The sequence below is a fragment of the Montipora foliosa genome, chromosome 1 (genome assembly GCF_036669935.1).
Source record: "Montipora foliosa isolate CH-2021 chromosome 1, ASM3666993v2, whole genome shotgun sequence".
Taxonomy (NCBI): Eukaryota; Metazoa; Cnidaria; class Anthozoa; order Scleractinia; family Acroporidae; genus Montipora; species Montipora foliosa.
The window spans coordinates 66,312,411-66,332,568 of NC_090869.1; the positions used below are offsets into that span (position 1 = coordinate 66,312,411).

The window sequence follows — 20,158 nt, forward strand, 5'->3', positions numbered from 1 at the left end:
CAAGTGCCAAAAGCATTTTAATACACGTAATGGAAATGGCATAGTCTAGCAATATATTGGACGCAATTTATAAATATTAAATTGGATAAAGTTGACCCTCTTGCAGCCCTACATTTGGCGCGGTTCGCGACGCTTATTTCCCTTTCGTAAACGGTCGTTGCCATTTCTCAGAACGGTCGTTGCCATTTGAAACGGTCGATGCCATTTTTTAGCTCTGAATTACACTCGTTAGGTCTAAGAACTCAAAAGGTTGCGGTTACTGGGAGTTGTGTCTCGCTGGTCATGAGTTAGGCCGGGTTCGGGTTAGGGTTCTGTTTAGGGCGAGGGCTAAGAACCCGAGTTTGAGTCTTGAAATTTTCGGACTCTTTTTTTCCTCCAGTTTTTCTTTTATAAATGTTTTTTTTTTCCTTTTTTGTCTTAATTTTTGTTAATATTTTTTCTTAGTTTGTTTCTTTTAATTTTCTTTGAAGTGAACTGTGTAGTCGACCGTTATAAATGGCATCGACCGTTTCAAATGGCAACGACCGTTTACGAAAGGGAAATTTGCACGACAGTGCCTCGCTAGAGGGACATAGAATATTCACAAGCTTGAAGTGGTTGTTGTGTTATTAATATTTGGATTGATTTATCCTTCAGGAGCCTTAGGTGAAGTAAATTGTACAACTGGAACTTATGAACGATTGACATACATTTTATTATGTTGTTCTGTGTACATCTCGAGCAAGAGTTCTAAGAGGATAACTTTCACGTCATTTTCGCATCTCTGAAGATTTTTAGTGTCACGTTTACGTGAAACCGCAAGCGTCGCCTTGCTGTTTCAATTTTCACGTAAAATGGAGTGAAGCTTGCGACGTTAGCATCGTGACCCCACAGCAACTTTTAATCTCGAGTATTTCGTTCACAAAAAACAAAAACAAAAACAAAAACTCGGAGTCTTTCGTTTGCAGAAAAAGACACTACATAAAATGAAAATCCTTAACTGTCAAATTTTGCGAGTTTCGATTAAGCTGTTTCGTGAGTCGGCCACAGAGACTAAACATGAATGAGTTCATGAAGAAAATTACGGTAAGGAGTTGGATATGAACGATCCATAACCATGAAACCTAATTTTTCCTTGTTTGACTCAACGGAAAATGGTTTGGGGGTTCTTAATTTCCACAAACAACTCCTTATGTAGAAGAAAAACGAGAAGAAAATTCCACGTATACGGCATACGCAAAAATGCCTACTTTCACGTAGAAAAGGCAAGAGGCAACAGGTAAACGCGAAAAATGGCGGGAAAATCATGGTCACGTAAGTCACTTTTGCCCGGCGTTCGCGTTTCACGTAAACCGTGATGCTAAATCTCTCTTCTGATAGCAAGCGTGAAACTTGTGGAGTATAAACAGCAGGCGTAAATGCCTCACACGAGTGATAAGTAATGGTCACAGGACTGAGTGGAGTCTGATTCGGTCTGTAATCATACGAGTGATAACAAAATCGGACGACCGCGCAAAGGGAGTCCGATTTGTTTATTACGAGTATGATTACAGACCGAATTGGACGACACGAAGTCCTCTCACCTATAAATCATAAAAATTACAATTTCCGAGAAAAGAAGAAGAGCGAGCCAAGTTCTGAAAGAAAGGGAAAATTTGGATTCAAAGACTGACAAAGGAGGCGTAAATAGTTTAATATCGCTCTGAAAGAAAGAGTAATAGGAGTCTGTACGTAAACACTGTTTCTATGGTAATTGAAACCAAGGTTGTGATTAGTTGATTTAACTACAACTTTGAACGTGATTGGTTGTTTTTAAACCACAACTTTGAATGTGATTGGCTTTTTGATTGTCCGATAACAACTTGGTCAGAAGCTTGGCCAGTGAATTTGTGGAAAATATATACGAGTTTTTTAACCAATCACAATCGAGGAAATTGTAATTTTCTTTCGGAAAGCTGAATGTACTCTTATTCTTATTCTCCAATGTCATCTCTGAAAAGTGAAGAAGGCGTGCGAATCTTTCTCTCCATCAACATCTCTTGTGGCCTGGAAAAGATAAAGAAAAATACATCAAAGGCAAGCAATGCGAACTGAATAAGGTGAAAGAAGAGACGTGTGTTCACGACAGCAGTGGTCTCGCTTAACATTCCTGAAAGTGGTTTGTTTGCAGACTTCGTTAAGCGACTTAAAAATGATACCTGTTTCCACTGGTAAGATTAAATGAGGAGAGAGCAGCCAATGCAATAATAAAGATAATAAAAATAGCACGCCTGCTGTAATTCCGATTTGAAATTGCCAACTCCCTTAAACTACGTGCTTTTGTGGCTTAAATTCAATGAGAGTTCTATTGAAATTTGCCGAGTCGCTTAACTTTAAGCGAGTTGAGAAAGGAAATTTTTTCGCGGAATTTCGGTTGTCAGTCGCTAAGCGACCTGACAAACCGGTCGTGAAACACGGTCAACAGGGAGTTGAGAAAGGACGACAGCTACGCATAATCAAACAATAGGGACTTTAAGATATACGACGGCGAAGTAGACGGAAACGTCACCTCAAAATATAACTTTAAGTCTTGCACGATTATTCGAAGTACCCTAAAATAAATTCGGTAACAGCAGTTTCAGAGGAAAAATAAATAAAGATTAGCATTTGTATCCTCACGTTATATTTTATGTCGTTGTTATGCAGAATACCACAAAATGCGCGCCACACGTTGGAGCACGATTATTTGCCCTCTTTTAAGGATGGGACACACTAGAGGATAAGTCGTGCGACACTTCGCGGGAACAAGACGCCGCAACAATTCGCCTCGCGTGACACGGTTAATTTTGTAAAAATCATTTTCCCTGCGGCAAAAGTTTGTGGCTACGATCAGCACCACGAATTCAAACCAGTTTGAATTCGTGCGGAAGGTTGAAGTTTCTGGCAGCTATTCAACTGATGTGGACCTGCTATACCCACCCACCCACCCACCAACCCATACATGACAAAGGACAGCCACAACATCGGGAACTTCATCCCATACTCTTCTCGAATAGTGTGTGGGTTCTACCTCTAGTGTGCGGTGGGCTGTCGTTTCTTAAACTCCCTCCCATCGACGAGGGAGGGCAGGGCTGGCGTAGTGGTCTGAGCACTCGCCTCCCACCAATGTGACCCGGGTTCGATTCCCCGACTCGGCGTCATACGTGGTTTGAGTTTGTTGGTTCTTTACCTGTTAGCAGAGGTCTCTTTTCTTTTGCGTTCGCTGGGTTGACGAGTATGGGAGAAGATACCTCTGCCATGGATCGAAACTCGCTCTGATGCAACCGCCGTCCACAACCTTGGAAGGCACTCTTCAAACCGCATGCCCCATGATATGTTTGCTGACTGTGACTTGAGCCCACTGTGTCCCGCGCATTCCTTTACAGTAATTCCGCTGTTGTTTAAAGTGAGCCCACACAACATGAAGTATGACGTAAGGATTCGGTCGCTAAGTAACCGCCGTGCACGCTCAACACAGTGAATTTCGATCCATGGCAGAGGTGTCTTCTCCCGTACTCGTTAAACCAGCGAACGCAAAAGAACAGAGACCTCTGCTATCAGGGAAGTTGGTTCTCTACTCTGCTCAGAGAGATTTTCCTCCGGGTACTCCGGTTTCCCCACTTCTCAAAAACCAGCATTTGATTTGATTTGCGTTAATTTGTTCATTTCAGTTTACGATGTCCCAATTAGTGTTCCACCGCTGAAAGACTAGAAAACTAACTTTAGTTTTTGAACGTTTTTCGCCCTACCACGCCTTAAAGTGAACACACCTTACAGCCAACATTCAGAGCCATGGCAGTTATCTTTTTCACGTATTCTTGCATTTGCTCGGGTCTGAGATCCAACATGAACCTTGAAAGGGATATAAAAATTGCCGGTTTTCACTGTCACACCATCATCAAAACCATTCAACAAGTAAAGTCAAGAATCAGAGAGATAAAAGAAGATGAATATTCAAACGGTCTCGCAAAGGTTCAGGTCTGTGCGATGTTTCGAGCGGGAGATATTCGAAGAAATGCTTTACTCAAGTTATAAGGCTTTGTAAGGAGACGCCATGTTTGTGTCCCTCTGAGGGGCACAAACTAAATTTTTCTTGGCTAACTCGAAGGTGATTAGCCGAGTACTGATCACCTCCTAGTAGCCGGTGTGCGAGATCTCAAATCTCCGATCACATTTTATGGTTTCACGTCGCTTCCGATTGGTTGCTACACAATGGAAATGTCAAAATCAAATCAAAGTGTTCATGGTTTTCGGATTCGCACAGTAACAGTCTTTAAATCTTGACAGACCTTTTTGATAAAAATCAGTTTCACGCTTTATCAAAAACGTGCAATATCTACAATCCTGGTCAAAAGACTTTGGGGCACTGGTCAAATCTGCTTCCATCGTTATACAACCAACGCGTGCTCCTCTGTCGCTGCCTTTTTTGCGTCCCCCCCCCCCCCCCCTTCCCCACAGACAATGTTGAGACATTCGTGCGATCGATGAACTACTCTTGACTTCGGACACCGTGAAAAATCAACATTGTAATGGGGGGAGCGAGGAAAGTGGGAATTGTCCCAACAGTTTTGACCAGGATTGTAGTCCTTACAGCTCTATCAGAGGTAGGAATATCAGCGCTCGTGCATTCTAGTACTAGTGTACCCGATCCTACTTCGACGGATTGTAAGCTTACTTGGTTGTTTCAGCCACGATGACGGCTTCATCGGCAAAAAGTTCCTTGACCTCTGGTGTTAATAAATGAACCATACTGTAAAAAAAAGCAACATAGAGCTTTCGCAAATCCAACTGTCCCCAAAATTGGATCAATTAACAATTATTCCATGAGCGCGCGTTGGATATGAGAGATGCCGAGTTGGCTATAACAAGTCTCATATCCAACAAGCGCGAATGGAATTATTGTTTATTAAATTCTCATTAAATTCTGAAAGATTTGACACTTGGAAATTAAAGCCTATCAGTTTCCAGCGTGGAAAAGCTTGCCAACACTTGACGCAATCAGTTTCCATTTCAGGTCACGCGGTATATGAGCTGATAACCGAGACTGAGTGAACCAATCAGAAAGCTAGAAATGCAATATCCGAGATCGAAAATTTAATAAACACAATTTATTCCGAACTGCATGCTCTCCCTGCAGAACACACAAATTTTCACACCAGTTCCAATCGTTCTCGAGCTGAATCGAAGATAACGCATATTAGTATATAATAAAACAGTGGGCTGCGTTGAAGCCGGGGTTGAAGCATAGTTAATAGAGGGAACTGGTTAAGAAACCCGGCAAACGTCAAAGCAACTTTCCATTGTTTGGCATTTGAAGTTGACACAAGTGGTCACATGACATTGACAGTGCACAGTGAAAACCAACATGACGGACGTGAATGATTTGTATTTATTTGGAGACGATTTTGACACGATTTTGGATATTTTGGAGAATGGAGAAGAGCTAGATGAACAGTTTCGAGAAGCTGCAATTGAAGTAAGTGTTAGCAACTTCTATAGCAACTTAAAAAATATCACAAAATTAATGACGTTCGAAAGTCGATCGATCGGTGTTGGTGCTGTTAACTTCATGTGTTATTCGAAAATTTCCTTAAAACTACTTTCATGCGGAGATATGTTGTTATTTGATGCGTTCTTCGAACAAAACCGTGTAATTTGTCGTTTCCCGACTGATTGCTGGGCTATCATTAAATGTATCTTTTCTTTACATCAGGTTCAACTCGAAAACACTGTATGAGAACTGTGCCAGACGAAATGCAAGAGCAAGAGCGGACTAAAAAGGCACATGGCAGTGACACACAAGGATACAAGTAATCCTGGGAGGCAAGACGAAGTAGAACAGCACGGAGATTTAGGTTTTGCAGCTTATTCACGAATCGCTGAGAAAGCGAAACTAACTATGGTTGAAGGCGTGCAAACTCCGAACACCCTTTGCTATTTCGCCTCCCAGCAACTAGCGTGGGATTTGCGCCCGAAAAATAAAAAAAACATTAAAACTCGCAAGAGAAAGATACCATCCCCAGAAAAACAGTGGCACCTTTCACGGGATATAAACGTACCTGTTGGAGAAGTAAACGACATCAAAAAAGTTGTTGTATTTGCTTTTCTTGGAAAGATCCAGCACACAGTTTACAGGTAGGAAATGGACCTTGATACCGGGACACTTGATGTAGCCTAAAAAAATAGAGCGCAAATGACAAAGATGAAGCCAGTGGCCTTTGAGGAGGCTGGAGACCTGAACTCCTGAGTTGTTCAAAGACCAGATAACTCTATCCAGTGGATAAGTGACTATCCAGAATATAAAATATTCTCCTCGTTAAACGTTGATCGAGGTTGTCGTACACGCCCTTACTTAAATGTGCTTACTCACTGTTACGTGGGCAATTACACTGAAATTGTTGCAGATTGCGACTGTTAGATAGTGGCTTATGCACTGCATTAAGTTATCCCAGCTTTGAAAAAGTGGCGCCCGCAGCTCAGAATTGGATAAGCCTTCATTTTCCCAACGTATTCTCGGCATGTGACTTAATCATTTAACCTATTAACGTTAATTCTTAATTTCCTTTGAATCGACTTTTAGCGTTAATTCAAAACACCGATGGGCTGATAGATTTTGTGCAAAATCATAATTTCTTTATATAAGACAACCCAAATGTCTGGAAAAAGGACTCGAACCTGGAACTGTTACCTTACTAACCCCTTCACATAGCTTCTTGTCCACCACATGGCTACAAAGCTAGCCGCGAAAATGTTATTTTTTCTTGACAAAATGTAAGAAGGTTTTTAACTTGAACGCCGTTGCAAACCTGTACATTCCCTCGCTACTGAAGAAATGAAAAGTAGAATGCTAAAGTTCACATCAAAGATTAACATTTTAACATCCAGGCATAGAAGTATCACTCGGTTCAGCAGCGATGTTCCGAGGCTATGCGAGACTTGAATGAATGAACCTTGGTGTCTTGGTCTTCAATGGCGAAGCAGAAAGAAGCCGTTCGTATAAAGTAGAAGTTCCTCAGTGGTTAACCCAACGATATACCGTTTTTTTTTTAATTAACGACAATTGAGGGGTTTTCATTTGAGTATCGAAAGTAATTAGCGACTTGCTTTGGTTTTGCATTACTTCACTCAGTGATTGGTTCAAAGTTCTCGCGCCACTTTTTCAACCAATCACAAGTGAAACCAAAACCAATCGTGGCTCGCGCGTGCACATTTTCCCGCGCTTTGGCTACGTGTAATTACTTCGAGTCTTGATTGGTTTACTGGATTGTCTCCGTCCTTTTTGATTGGCCAAAGTAATTACTTTGGTTTTGGTTTTACGACACTCGATTGAAACTCGCTCAAGTCGATTCAGAAGAAAAAGATAATCGTTAACTTGGAGAAGAGCCCCTTGATGTTTTAGGCCCCCAGATGTAACTTGAGTGCAGAATTTAGAACCGAGAACACAAGATAATGTAATCAAGTGAAGCTATGATCCTCGCAGTTATGAACGCAATTTCACCAATTGCGTAGAGAGGCCTGAAAAATTCAGGACTTAAACGGGGTTTGAATCTGTGACCTCGCGATACCGGTGCGATACTCCAACCAACTGAGCTACGAAGCCACTGACGTTGGCAGCTGGTCATTTGTGGATTCAATAGTTCCCGTGATGAATGAATCAGTTGATAACTTCGAGGATCATAGCTTCGCTTGATTTCATATCCGCAGTTCAATATATGATACATTTCATATATCATTACGTTCAAGATAATGTCAGCAGCCCATAAGTTGGAGCGAGCAACTCCCAAACTAAGCCTATGTCACAACATTTTTACAGATCAATCTATTTTTGGACTACCTTTGCCGCAAAACAACAAACTGAGGCAGTTCCAGTTCGGTGACGCTGTGACGTCAAGTTAAGTTCCAGTGATTGGTCATCGGGCTCCTGCGGGAGTCTCATTCGCAGGAAATTTAATCTAAAAATAAATCGGTCTGTGGAAACTCCGTGACAGGAATATATGGGAGTTGCTCCTCATAATGTAAGTTGCCGTTTAGCTTGACTTTGGGTTTTCCGAGTGGGCTTACACTCGAAACTGAGTGAGTCATCTGAAAGAACAAAATTAAACGGTACTTGGAAAGTGTCATGGGATGATTGCACACGCCTTAAATAATTTACAACCTTGTGTTCCACATTCAGAATCGGCTGTCTTCACTTTTGTCCCTTCCTGTGTTGTTTTTTCGTCTGTCTCTATTTCCTGCTCTTCTGTCAATACTTGTAAAGTCGCTTTCTCCTTCTTTGCTGCGTCTTTGTCATCGCTCTTCGGTGGCGCATACTTTTCTCCTGTCATTATTTCGTGCATAAGCGCTGTAACATTGTATTCCGATACATGGGTGGAGGTCTAGAAAGTTTTGAAAATGAGTACACCATTTGAGCGAATGACCATAGAAGAAAACCAATCTGAGGTTATAGGTGCATGTTCGAGAGCTATATTGATTAATTTTCCCATTCAATTCTTTGATTGCACTCAAGTGATAAGACGGCAATATGGGTGGCAAAACAATAGAAGAATGTAGCTCAAGTTTTGCATACCAATAGAGTCAAAAGACTTTTTCGCTTTAACAAATCGAACGTGATTCAGCGTTGTCTGTACTCTTATCGACAACGACATTCGTCACCACAGTGGTCAAAATGTCGTGGACTCACGAGGCGTAGCCTGAGAAAATCGCGAGTTTAAACAACGACTTGAAACTTACATTTTTCGGAGTTTAAAACAATCAACTGCCGAGGAATACAATGGAGGTTCATGCAAGTATTGGCCAATTATGCAATAATGTTTACAGCAGTGAAAAGCGCTGCTTGTTTTAATAATGGCGGACATCAATGACTTTTGGATCAAGAGAAACTTGTAACAGCAGCCTGCTAGCAGAGCCTTTTTCACTTGCTCGATTTTGGCGTTCTCGAGAAAGACTCTGCATGGATCGAGTAAGATCTTTATTGAGTATGCGCTTCATGTTGCCAGCATACAGTCTCGAACCCGAGCCTAATATGCCAGATTTCGCCGCCATCTTGGTTTTTTTACGGTCTTGCGGGCTCAACTATAACCATCGGTTTTATCACTAAACGGATGCTCGCACTGGAAAAACCGGTTTGACGAGAGAAAACAAGATTGACTAGTCCAGAAGTTCGGGCTGCGACAGCTTCAAAGAGTTGTCGCAATTCAGGCAGAGCCTCCTTTTCTCCTTCTCAGTAAAGAAAAAGACAAAAGGAGGCTCTGCTCGCAGGGTGCTGAAACAGGAATCCATGCTTGTCCAATTTGAAAAGAATTGGACTCAAAGAGAAAACCTGACTGCGAACTCGACTCGGCCTACCGCTTCGTCCAATCGTTTGTAAATTGGAGAGCATGGAGTCCTGTTTCATATACGAAGCTTAGACCAGTATCAATAATTTTTCTCAAGCGTAAAAAATCAAAAAGCTCGTATTCCAAAGGCTTTAAGCGCCGTTCATACTTACTTTTACATGCTGCCCATTGGATGTTTTAAAAAGTGACTTCTCCTCACTCTCTGTTCCAAATGCGATGTGTGGGCTGTTGATAATGTCGCCCCAGTAACCGCGCCGGGCGATCCGTTCGCCATCCTGACACAAAGTGAAAGTAAGGAATAGGCTATAATCACACGGCGGCCCGAGGGATTGAAAACTCGTTCCCAAACATTTCAACTCGAGGCTCGGGCTACGAAATCTATTACCTATGGCCAATATGGCCGCCGCGCGAATAAGACAAATTTGGAATGAGAGTTTGCTGATTATATTCACACCAGATCGGATGTTCCCTGGTTTGCGCGAATGGCAAGCAAAAGCTCTTGAATGAGAAGTTCCATGACAGGGTTCGTGCTCGATTTTGTCTGTAAAATTCCAGGAGTATTCAAGGAGTAATCGAGTTTTCAAGGAGTCTTTATAAGAAGATTTCTATGCCATACATAGTGTTTCAGTGTTTTCTTTCCTTAAAAAGCCTCCCTTGATATTCCTTACCACATCCTGCAAGTTGAGTGCACGCATGGACATTTTAATTTTAGGTTTTAATGTTTCCCTAATAGTCAATTTTGGGCTCAGTTTTTGAAATGTCTCTTTTAACTTAGCATGATGCAATCTCAACAATTTTCACCCAAGCAAAAATTCAAGGAGTTTTCAAGCAGTTCTCCGTAAAATCCTTTTTTTCAAGGGCTTTTCAAGTGCCCTTGAAGTCTAAAATTAAATTCCAGGGCTTTTCAAGGACTTCAAGGGGCTGCACGAACCCTGTATGAGGATCGGCGAGTTCCAATGTTTCGAAATTCTCTCAGAATTACTGAGAGGGACTTGGGAAAGTAGATAAACCAGGGAAAGGACAGTGAACACGCATTCCCCTTTCCGCCATTTTCCAGAAGGGTACACCGAGCACGCAAATCATGAAATTTCCAATTCACAAACAAACCGGGGACCATTCGGTTTATGCTTGTAAATGGTAAAAATAAAAGAGCAACTCTCCAAAACAGACTTACCATGTAAAATTCAATCGAAATTTTCGGCCATTTCTAGTAAATGATAAACCATTAAGGCCCCGTCCACACGTATCGGGATATCAGTTTTTTAATCCGCAAATTTTTCTTTCCGGATACGCCTTCCGTCCACACGTATCCGGCAAATTCGCTGGCGAATCCGGAACTTTTTGAATACGCTCCCTCCAGAGGGGATATTTTTGAATCCGATATGAATCCGGAACCGTGTGGACGCCAAGTCCGGATATTTTTTTATATCCGGATGACATAACAAGATCGAGCACAGTTCCTTACCGTGAAATCAGTTCTCAAGATGGCTGATTAGAGTGTAATGTGAAGTGCTAAGTATCTACCCCATATGAACCATGTGAGCGTTAACCCTACTGATTAAAAATGGGCCCACACAAAGGCAGAGAAACTCTGGCCAGGGGGCCCGTTTCTCGAAAGTCCCGAAACTTTACGGGCCATTTTCGGGTGTCACAATTCCCTTTGTAACTCAAGAACGGAGAGCATTTAATTCGTCAAACTTCACATTTCTTTTTCTTTTTGTTACCTTAAAAACATGTTAAAACATCGGCTTTCCAAAACAAGCGGTTGACAATTTCACAGATGGTTTTTTCATGTCTCGTGGCACGTGCAAAGGAGCAAACCCAACATCTCTGCACGCCCGGCACGTGCTTTAAGAAATTGTTTATTGTTTTTCTTTGCCGTCCTTATCTGTCATAATAGGGAGCTTAAGCAAAGACAACGGCGACGACAACGAGAACGTCATCTCAAAATATAAATTTGCGTGATTTTAATCGCTTCGTGACTGTTTCAACGTTTTTAAGATGACAAGGGTGTGGTAATTCCTCAAAGATGACACCAGTCGGAACGGCACTCCATTTTAGGAGAGAAAATGAAAATTTATCCTCAAGTGCTGACGTTCTTCGTAAAACCAAAAACTTGGCTATTTCACGCTGTTGTTTTGCTGACGACGGCAACGAAATGGACAAAAGTGAAAAACGCACGTGCAGGGCGTGCGAAGCTATTGTTTTTAACTACTAAATATGCAAATTCGTGACGTTCTCGTTGCCGTCGCCGTTGTCGTTGCTTAAGCTCCCTAATGATTGTTTGCGCACCGAGGGAACATTTCGGGAAACAATGTTCCGCAACAATGTTTCCCCGTTTGCGGGCGCCTTAACGGGTCGTTTAAGGGGATTGACCGCTTGCTCGCGCCCTTCGCAACAAAACGGCCCGGCGCAACATAAATCATTAAATTGCTGACGGTTTTCAACACAGCTTAAACCCATTAGATTCACTAATCTATTACCTTTTTGAGGATAAGACCTGATGCCAAGGTCCTGTTAGAAACTTCGTAAGTCGAGTCACTACGCAGTTCGAAGGCCACACCTTGTTCGCGCCAGCTCTTGTACTCATTGCCATTTACAATAGACGCCTGCAAGGTTCAAAGCAAAAAAGAACAAACAGAACCTTTATTCAATAAAGGTGACATTTAAGGCTTGCAGCTCGTGGAGACGTGTATTACTGAAGGAGAGAAGAGCTCTGGGGAACCCTGAAGCAAAGTGTCTTCTCATTGGTTTTCATGAAGAACAATCAGAGGCGTCTCTAATTGGTGCATTCATGTTAGCACGATGAGTGAGCATCCCCTGGGGGGGGGGGGCTATTACAATACACACTTTATAAAAACCGAGCTCTAAGGGCTGTACGATAAGTTAAAAACCACATTCTACACAGTTGAAGCTATATACCTTCTTGGATAGTTTCATATTATAGTCCCAGTCATAGATATTCTTTCGAGAGTCGTAACGAGTTGCAAAATATTGCCTTAACCTCTCCTCCCTAAAGAAAAAAAATACATCAAAGCAAAGGAATCAAATCATAATGCTTGACAAACTCATTTTGCAGGAAACAAAACATTCCCAGGATGAGCAAAATGGCATTATAGAATTTCTGTTAAAGCATTATGTTCAAGAATGTTGAGGTTTTCTTTTACCATTTGTGAACGTAGTTTAATAATTAGAGATAATTCTTGAAAATTTATACGTCAGCCAGTCATACAAAGAATTCGTGTATTCTTGTATTGACAAGAGCCTTTCTTTGAAGACGCTTTGTACACATTTTTGTAGTCCGAGATTTGTAATAATTTTCCTTATCCTTGGAAAAGACAGTTCCAGTTTTTGGAACTCATAACTTATACTTACCAGTGCTTGCATATATCAAACTGCTTAGGGTCTGGATTCCTCCAGAATTTAAAGATACACTCCAGCTGGTCTCGTTCTTTAAACTGAAAGAATAGAGAATTTCGACAAGGAGATCATTTTCTGAAATTGTTATGAAAAAAATTTGAAACATGGAAAATTACTTGGCAACTAAAGCGTGGGGAGGAGGGGGGGGGGGGGAACTCGCATATGAAAGGTTGGGGAGCCTCATTGACTTGCTTAGGGGTGTAAATTCCGGATTTTGGTCTCACTTAGGGTGTTCTGGGGAAAATGCCATCAAAAAGGTCTTTATTGGGGTTTCCCAGTGAAGAAAAATAAAAATAAAAGATTTAATACATTTTAAATATGGTCTTTTTCAGGGGTCAAAAAATCCTTGGCGAAGCCCACAGTGGTCTCCTTTAGGGGTTTAATTTAAAGTTTGCGATGAGCATCCCCACCCCTTCATATCCGAAGTCCCTCCACCGGGAACTAAAGTTTAAAATTAGAATGATTGCCTTGACGTATTATGGTTGATAAGACCAGTCCAGATGGTTCAAAGGAGAGGCCACTGGACATTCCTGTGAATGTCACAGGTTCTGATACCAGATCTACATCTACATCTACATCTACATCTACATGTTCCAGCACTCGGCAAAGTCCCTTTTTGACTTGTGGCTATTTCTGCTCAGTTGGCCTCATACACCACAAGCCTTTTTAGAGACATCACTGCCAAGCTGGCCACTTCTGCTGGAGAGAACAGGACTTTATCCCCTACTCTTCTCGAATAGTGTTTGGGTTCTTTAATGTCCCACAGGGAACTTATGAACATAGAAGATATTTGTGAAATGGGACCTACGGTTTATAGTCCTTATCCGAGAAGACTTGAAAGTCTAACCATTTGCAGATGAAATTACAAAGGCAGCACTTTCTCCTCAGTTATTTTAAGATCCTGAGTGTTGATCCGGCTGGGGTTCGAACCCGCGACCTCCCACGTGACAGCCAGACGCTCAACCAACTGAGCCACCGGTGCGCGATCAACTCTCAGCTCTCAGGGTCAAAGAATAACTAGGACGCAAGTGTTCCTGTTGTGACTTTAACTGCAAGTGGTTGGATGTTTACATGTAGGTCTTCTCAGATAAGGTCCATTAACTACAGGCCCAGTTTTATGACCCCTGTTCATAAAAAAATCAAATTGGATATCATGTCAACAATCTCTCACTTTATTTTCAAAGAATGGGACATGGAGTTCCCAGGGTAATGTGGCCTAATGAATGGCTTTTAGTTTCGCTAGCTACAGAAGGAACAGATTTGTATACATACAGATTGGTTACTTAAGGGCTTACAGGGTGCAGGGCTGGCACAGTGGTGAGAGCACCCACCCCCCACCAATGTGGTCCGGGTCTGATTCCCAGACTTGGCATCATATGTGGGTTGAGTGTGTTGGTTCTCTACTCTGCACCCGGAGGCAGAGGTTTTTCTCTGGGTACTGCGGTGTTCCCCTCTCCTCAAAAACCAACATTTGATTTGGGTTAACTTGTTGATTTCAGTTTACAGTGTCCCCAGTTTGTGCTCCTGGAGCACTAGCAGACTAGACACTTTTCTTTCCTTTCCTTTCCTTTCCTTTCCTTTCAGAGTTAATTGATTGTATGCAAGTTATTAAATTTTTTCCTCATTACCTTCAGGTGTGAAAAATCAAAAACTGGCAAGCTGGCCTCTAAGTAATCCAAATCTGTTATGAATCTGGGAAAACAATAACAAAGAAAACAGCGCCTCTAATCAACATTACCACTAATCTCAAAACTTGGTAAAATCTGCATGTATCAGTGGCAGGTGAATTTCAAAACAGCAATAAATGACATTACTACGTTTTTGGGGCGAAAAAAAGCTATTGCGTTCGAGAACAAACATTACTCGTGATGTCATGGTTATTACATCATATTCTTTTCGGGTTCTAAGATGTTTTGGGGGGTCTTTTGTTTAGGCTACATTTTGTGTTAGAAGCACAAATATTTTTCGTGATATGACGTAACATGCCTTATCGCACACGACATAGTACGAGGGCCAATTTTGGCTCCGTCGTGGTTTACTTTAGTAGTCCGGGTTTAGCTATGACATACAAACTCGGCCACCAATGATTTCATTATATCATTCGTATTAAAGAGCAAAGATGTTTACGACGTAATATGCCTTATGGCACGACATTCGTAGGAGGGGCAATTTTGGCTCTCGGTGTCATGGTTTACTCTGGTAATCCGTAGAGTTATGGAATGCGACGGGTATTGGTATGTGATGGATGTTGGAATGTGATGGGTGTTGGAATGTAATGGGTGTTGGAATTCGTGGGCTTAGCAAAAGTATTTTTACTGGGTTGCCTATGGCAAACCAGTCGAGGTCTGCGTTTAGTTTGTTTGTTTTCTTGTTTTTTTTCTTTTTCTTTTTTTTTTTTTTTTTTTTTTTCCGTGTCGGTAAAAGTCTTGCCTGTCACTCCCCTGGTAAGTGGTGTCTTTGTGGATAGAGCCTTCTGCGCGTATTTTCGTAGGATCGAGAGGGTAGTGGAACTGCGTAGATTTCTCTGGTGGACACAGTAGAATCATTAACTTAGCCTGCAATGGCGTCGAAACTCATGCAACGCGAATGGCGTTTTAGTGGATCCTTAAACAAAATATACCCTTATGGTGCTCAATAATGGAAAGTCAGTTGGATAAACTAGGCATGAATCTCAAAAGCGACGAGTACTGGACTTCGACAACAATCTATCGCCCGTCGAGACGAAATCAAAGTGAGCAGTATTTACCTGAAGTACAAGGTAATTTGACACAATTGAGTTTGTTGTCTTCACGCACGCAATGAAATAGGAAGAGGTTTTCGCCTCTAAGAGCAAGTATGTTGTTTGTTTCAATAAAACTTTCGCTGGAAAAGGATTCTGTGGTATTTTCTGCCTTTGTGAATTATAATATCATGTTGTGTATTGAATTTTCGAGCTTAAGGTTGAAATGTGATATGCGAGAAGTTTTTTAGTTTTGCTCTGTAAGCGGGAAGGGTTCACAGGCCTGTTGAAAGCGTGCTCGAGTTTCAACAAAATGAGCCCCAAAATCAGTGAAAACTTGTGACGCAGATGAATAATAAAGTAGCTGCTATTTCCAAAATGATGGAATTACCTGGTGATAATAACGTCGTACGCGTCTTGGAGAGTAAATTTTGACTTTGCATAAACAAGAGTTGGGCGATTGTGATCTTTGTTTTGACTTCGCTCATTTCATTGTCAAACTTTATAACACTTGACAGAAAAAGAAACTTTTTAAAAACCCGGTATCTTGCCATCATTTGACACAGATGCTTCACTGTTTGACGAGTAACGTAATCACGGCGCTCGCTGAATTCCGGCCATGTCACTTTTCGATTTTGCAATTTACTTGAACATAGCAAAAATCTCCCAAAATGTTTGTCGCTGATCGTAACTTTTATATTCTATATTCACGGTTCAAAATTAATGTTGTTTTGATGTCGTAAATATTTTATTCTCGATCGACCGTTCGGGAAACTTCCTTCTGCTCTTTCTGAAAACTGTGTATCAATAGTTATTTGCTTTTTCATCAATATTTGTTTTGCATAAAGCAAGCTAACAAGATCTGTACCTTGCTGAGTTCGCATTTGTTAGAGTTAATAGTATTTTCGGTCCGATGCTTCTGTTTTATGAGGGGAATGTTGTCTTGGTCTCCCATCCAAACACTAACCCCGCCCGGCAGGGCTTAACTTCAGTGAACTTTAGTATTAGAAAGCAGTCAGATGCTCAGAGGGCACACTTGTGGTAAACAGAAGTTGTGGGGGAACTTGAAAATTATCAACATGTCAGCCCAGAAGCCAATGTTTCTCGCTTCTCCTTTATTTGTTGTTCTTCAGAGACTGGAATGCTGTATTTCAATACCACACAATTCAGTGCCTTCTGATTTTCTGTAGCACGTACCACAGGCAACCCAGTGTATGCTTCACAGAAGCATCTCGTTTAAAGATAGGCTACGTTTCGCATTGGAAGCACAAATATTCTTCGTGGTATCATCCGCGTCAAAGAGCAAAGATATCCATGACGTAACATGCCTCATCGCATACGACATAGTACGAGGGCCAATTTTGGCTCCGTCGTGGTTTGCTTTAGTAGTCCGGGTTCAGCTATGACATACAAACTCGGCCACCAATGTTTTTCGTGTTTGCATATATGACGTATACTCGTGATTCTACATGCAATCGAGACTCAAGGTCTATAAAAACGGAACGCGGTTGAGCTAGAATCAAACCACTGAGAAAGCTACGACTCAGAAGAACTCGAGAGAACCTAAGAGAAGTCAAGAGAAGTCAAGAGAACTCAAGAAATGGCCCTTTCTAAGGAGAAACAAGAAGACTTTCCACCGCAGGTAGCGGAAAATTGTGCATGTTTGGCAATGAGATGTCGCGACGCCGACCAGATGTCAGATTTGTATAGAGTATTTTTCCTGCATAGAATCGAGAGCATCACGAAGCGAGTGAAATTGTTGGTGAAGTGCCTGTGCGAGTATCACTCTACTTCTTCGTTTATGTACTGTATATTCAGCAGATTGACAACCCCCGATGCTTCGAACAAGAACCTATTACTGAAGTTCATGCTTACCCTGGGAGGCTCGAGTGTGAATCTTTCGGCGTTCAATTACATCGCAAGTTCGTCTGAATTATCTTTTTTTAAAAACTGTACGTTGCCAGCAAACATTCCAGGATTTGCAAGCGAATCCGTGTTGTCGAGACCGTGTCAAGTCATACTGAAAGAATCACAATCAGAAAGGATCTACGCCTCTTGGGAAAAGACCATTGTGAAACTGCACGAATCTTTAAACGTCCAAGTTTTAACAGACCAGGCATTGATGAGAGCAATGCTAGCCTGTAAGATTTTGACTCTTCTTGAATTGAAAAACGGGAGTAAAGCATTCAAAATTAGCGAGAGAGAAAGGTTGTTATTGGATGAAGTGTTTCCTTGTAAACTTGAAACCACGAAAGCCTGGCCGGCAAGTGCTACAGTACCGCTCAAAGATAAGCGAACCATCAAACGCGTTGACAACGCGTTGGGAACGAAGAGCCAACGCGTTTGAAAAAAAAAAAACGCGTTTGCGAACTAGTCTTTTTTCAACGCGTTTGTCCTTTGTTATTCAAGTTTGGCACCTTTGCATTGTGTTACAAGTTGGTATGTAAATTACGGCCACAAAGTGACTGCAATTTTAGCGATGGAAAGTGAACAAGTGTGATCAACTGACTATCAATCAATGGTGGAAAAGAAATCTTCAGGAACGAGAAAAGATGCGCTTGTTTAATCGGCTACGTAGAAGAAATCCGCGTTATTGATTTGTTTCTCCGAATTTCTTGTATCAGATAACACGAACACGCTTGATCGCGATCGCTACACTAGCGAAATTATACTTCTACTACACAATAAAATAATCTTAGAGCATTGGGTTTTTTTTATAGAATGTTTCAATGAGAACACATATTAAGCGAAACTGCATCACGACCTTGATATAACCTGCAGCTGCATATGCATGAATCAGTTTAAATCGTCGAGCAACTATCACGCAACAGATTCTCGGACATTATAAAACTCTCAAATAACAATCGATCAACGATTGATATTCAGTCCAGACGAAAATTGTTTGTATGTGTTTTTCAGTAAGCTTTGATGGCTAGTTCGCCGCGTTGTTTCCTTTCAAACTGTCTTTCACTTGATCAGAGCGGTACTGACTACAGAGAATAATCAGTCGAATATTTGCACATCTTTATATAGCCGCCTTATCTATTTTGAAATCTCCGTTTCTTATTTTTAGTTGACCTTTTGTGAAGTGGTGAGCTTTAGTGCTGAATTACTGCGTTGTCAATTAATTTTGCCTTCCAGAGATTATTACAAAGTTTCATGCTTTTATCACAAAAGGGAGCAAAATAATAATACGTGCCGTCTGCGCTTGGGGTGAAAAGGTTGCGTGACAACGAATGAATTATTTATTCTTCTCCGCCCCGCGCACATTTATTTATTTATTTATTTATTTATAACAACTTTATTTGCAAAGAACATCGCAAAAAGGGTGCTGCCAGGGAAGAACTGAATCCTCATATACGGCAACCCCCAAAACAGATTAGAATAAAAAAAATATATTAATAAACATTAAATATAGAAATATTAAGAAACTATAAAATATAAATACATTATACGTTCATTAAAAATATTTTAACTATAAACATGGAGAAAATGTAGAATATTTACAAAGAGTAAAGAAAAATGAATGGATAAAAAGATTACTGAGTCACGTTGTATAAATAACTTTTAAGACCTTTCTTAAATTTACTGACAGAATTACAATGAACTAAATTTTCTGGCAGATCATTCCACGTATTAATATACCTCAGCCAAAAGGAGAATTTATAGATGTTAGTTCGAGCATATGGTGTCCAAATTTTGTAACCATGAGCAGACCTGGTACGACCTTTCGAAAACTGTATGTAATCATGTAAATTGACTTTAGAAAAACAATTAATAAACTTAAATAATTGGACTATGCTAAGAAAGTCACGACGAGAGTGAAGACTTGGCCATCCCAGGTATTCTAAACGTTCATTGTACTCAATGGAACTCCCTAAAATCCATCTTGAGACATTCCTCTGAATTTTTTCGAGTTTATCAGATAGATATTGCTGGTGAGGATTCCACACAGGACATGCATATTCCATGGTTGGACGTACCATTGTTTTATAACATTTACATAAACAGCCTTTGCAATGAAGTCCATTTTAACACAGCTTTTATTGGAGATCACTGAAGAAATAGAACTATGAAGTTATTATCGATCAATAATCAGGGAAGCTTAGCAATTTCGTCTTTTTAGCGGCGAAACCAAAAAGTCTTTTGAGCTTGTCGCCATCTAATTTTCTCATCTCCGTGTTGAAACAGCGCAATGTGTAATTCGTTCCTGTATATCTAAAATGATTTTACTTTTGAAGCAAACTACCACTCCAAATGTCAACAAATTTATTGTCCCCGGTGCTTTTGGTTCATGTTGTTAAAAGCTTCAAGACAGTTGTAAAGCCATTCACATAATTTCGGCTGGCTTTTTCGTGTTTACAACTGCTTGCCGGCGCGTTATATCATGGATTTTCATTACGCTTGTCATAGAATCATTTTTGGTCGCTTCAAATTTTATTTTGTAATTTTAGTTTACATGACACGGCTGTGGGACGTGAAAAAATCCGAAAACACAAACCTTTTTGTTTTTATGAGGCCGCAACGCGAACTTTGTATAGCCAGACAACGAGACTGTGTTTTATTTTGTGACATTACTTTTCGAACGCATCATTGAACCTTTTGTGATGCAAATACTTCGGAAAGTTAATGACTTTGGTCAACGCGTTTGCGTTTGCGTTAAAAAAAAAAACGCAAACGCGTTGAA

At 40.9% G+C, this 20,158-nt stretch overlaps 1 protein-coding gene across 2 annotated transcripts in view; it reads right to left on the minus strand.

The window, feature by feature from the left end:
* Nucleotides 1-674: 674 nt before the first annotated feature.
* LOC138005534 (dynein axonemal assembly factor 3-like) overlaps nt 675-20,158 on the minus strand; it is a 26,991-nt gene continuing 7,507 nt past the window's right edge. The window contains exons 6-15 of one of the 2 annotated variants that reach the window (XM_068851751.1): nt 14,381-14,444; nt 12,708-12,790; nt 12,255-12,345; nt 11,816-11,941; nt 9,485-9,607; nt 8,153-8,372; nt 6,057-6,171; nt 4,673-4,747; nt 3,768-3,849; nt 675-2,025 (exon numbers count right to left, since the gene is read on the minus strand). In XM_068851751.1, the coding sequence (XP_068707852.1) occupies nt 1,966-2,025; nt 3,768-3,849; nt 4,673-4,747; nt 6,057-6,171; nt 8,153-8,372; nt 9,485-9,607; nt 11,816-11,941; nt 12,255-12,345; nt 12,708-12,790; nt 14,381-14,444 (1,039 nt within the window). In that variant the 3' untranslated portion in view covers nt 675-1,965. The remainder of the gene's footprint in view (nt 2,026-3,767; nt 3,850-4,672; nt 4,748-6,056; nt 6,172-8,152; nt 8,373-9,484; nt 9,608-11,815; nt 11,942-12,254; nt 12,346-12,707; nt 12,791-14,380; nt 14,445-20,158) is intronic. The other variant, XM_068851754.1, reaches the window with a different exon arrangement.